Raw genomic sequence first — 2,404 nt, forward strand, 5'->3', positions numbered from 1 at the left:
GATGAAGCATGTTCACGTTGGCATCATCTAGCGTTCATGAAACACCAAGGACCAAGGTTTACCGTTTGAGTGAACTTATAAAGGTTTGAGAAAAAAGCCTCCAAAGTTTCGAGGCAAGGTTTAAAAGTGATAAAGAATCGGAAATGGCATTGATGAGAGCCATGGAAAACACCTACAGGCTACGAACGTTCAAGGTTTCTTGAAAATGCTCTCCATGTGCACATCATAAATTTGCTCAACTAACGGAGCTGGACAATTGCCATTGACAATTTGTCCTCGTAAGGAAGCAAGCACGTAGCTTTTAGGAGAAGCACTGTGGCATGTGCCCTTGGTAAGCTGGTACGCCAACAACCACTCCGTGGGCAACATGGATGTGATCATGACAGCCCTTGGGCACCTCCACGCTAGTAGTTTTCTCAAAACGCAGATGAAGAGAGAGTTACAAAGAGGCTGATGGGAGGACTGGGGAAGGAATTATGGCTGGCCCATCGCAATTAAAGACGGTGGCTGAACAGCTAGCTAGACATGGACACACCCTGGTCCACACACACACACACACACACACACACACACACACACACACACAGAGGCGTAGTACACAGACACGATAAGATCATCCCATGGAGGCCCAATATAAAACGGCGGGGCGAGAGGAGGGTTGCCGAGAGGCAAAGAAAGAGATCAGAGAATCAGGAACAAGAGTAATTAGGTATGGCTGGCAGGTACAGCTGCAGCAGACCGGCGCCGTGGCTAGGCATAGGCTTGCTGGCCCTCTTCATGATCCTCTGCTTGGTCGGGTCTGCAGCAGCGCGCGAGTACAAGCAGCAGGTCTCTGAGGCCCTGCAACACAAAGGTAACTAACTATCACAGCTCACTCGTACATCCTCTCAGCTCTGCTGATCTCCTGTTGGTCTCATCAATGGCCTTCTCCATATTAATTGATAGTATATTTGATTCTCGCTAGATTCTCGTAATGCACTTCGCTATCCCTTGTGCCACCATGCATGTTTTCTATGCTACGTCGTACTTCACACGCAGCTTGCAATCGTCGTCTGCTTCCGACCGATGAATTCCGCACTCAAACGATGCGAATATGTGGCTCATATTCTATCTTCGACTAACAAGAACAAGTGCAATCTTGTTCATATCCTAGGCTCTAGCTTTGACGGCAAAGAGCCTCCAACATCAACTGGCAATGACGTTAATGACAAATGTACCAACGAGCGGCATGCCCGTTGGCAGCCTGGATAAGTGCTGCATGACGTATGCGAGGTCAAGTTTCACATCTTGTATGGCTTGCCCTTCGGAGCACAGAGATTCGGATGAAGCCTACACGGTCATTTAGATAATATAAAGCAAACCTAAGTCAGTTATGTACTGGTGCCCCTTTTGATGATTTAAGCGAAGGATTAATTGGTATCGGGTAAATTAGTTATGGAATAGTTATCCGGTAGTGTTTGGGTGGTTCAAAGATGTGATTAAGAGTTGTTATTACAATGAGGTCCTCCTTTTGCTTGCTGATTTCAAACGAACATCACTTGGTATGGGGTAAATGCAGATGCTCAAGCCACTTACTTCTACAAACCACCTATGGAGAAACCACCTATGGAGAAACCGCCTATGAAGAAACCGCCTATGGAGAAACCGCCTATGAAGAAACCCCCTATGGAGAAACCGCCTATGGAGAAACCACCCATGGAGAAACCACCCATGGAGAAACCACCTGTTTACAAACTCCCTAAATTCAAATTCCCCAAATTCCAATTCCCCAAATTCAAATTCCCTTTCCCCAAAGAGAAGTATCCATATCCTCCTAAGCCATGAGACTTGCCTTAATGCACTATTGTTGCACCATGATACCGTTGTCTATATGTCTATCTTCTTTGCCTAGTTATTCTTACTATTTAAGCTTATGCAAATGAAGGCTCTTTAGCCATATGAACTTTCACTTACTCTTGTTATGAGCATCATGAAAAATGTGTGAGCACCGAATTGACACAATGGCATCATGTCACAGTTGCTAATAATGTTAGAAGGCATATACTATATTAAGGTGAAGCATGAAGGGTAGCTCAATTAAGAAATATTCAAATGGAGTGTTGTCTTTACAAGCCCTCTATTCCTAAGGTTTTCCATGAATCTAGTCCTCCCAACACACACACACACACACACACACACACACACACACGCACACATACACACACACACCCACCCCTATTAGTGCATAGGTTCTCTAATAGCTGCAGGGTAGAAATTGCACTTCAAATGTCTAAAACATCCTAAACACTTTAATGCTTAATTAGCTCATATGCAAGGTTGATGTAAGGAATGTGCCTCAAAACTTGCTAATAGGGGTGAGCACCAAGTTTTTGTTCGAGGTGTTCATGAGCATCAAAAAAGGCAT

General features: G+C 44.8%; 1 protein-coding gene across 1 annotated transcript; it reads left to right on the plus strand.

The window, feature by feature from the left end:
- Positions 1-648: 648 nt before the first annotated feature.
- On the plus strand, positions 649-1,952 carry LOC148037970 (uncharacterized). The gene is made up of 2 exons (XM_087677003.1): positions 649-853; positions 1,559-1,952. The coding sequence occupies exons 1-2, from the start codon at positions 712-714 to the stop codon at positions 1,822-1,824; spliced, it is 408 nt and encodes a 135-aa protein (XP_087533129.1). The 5' UTR covers positions 649-711; the 3' UTR covers positions 1,825-1,952.
- Positions 1,953-2,404: the final 452 nt, after the last annotated feature.

The sequence above is a fragment of the Lygodium microphyllum genome, chromosome 4 (assembly GCF_053477565.2).
Source record: "Lygodium microphyllum isolate KBCC chromosome 4, Lygodium_microphyllum_v1.1.10, whole genome shotgun sequence".
NCBI lineage: Eukaryota > Viridiplantae > Streptophyta > Polypodiopsida > Schizaeales > Lygodiaceae > Lygodium > Lygodium microphyllum.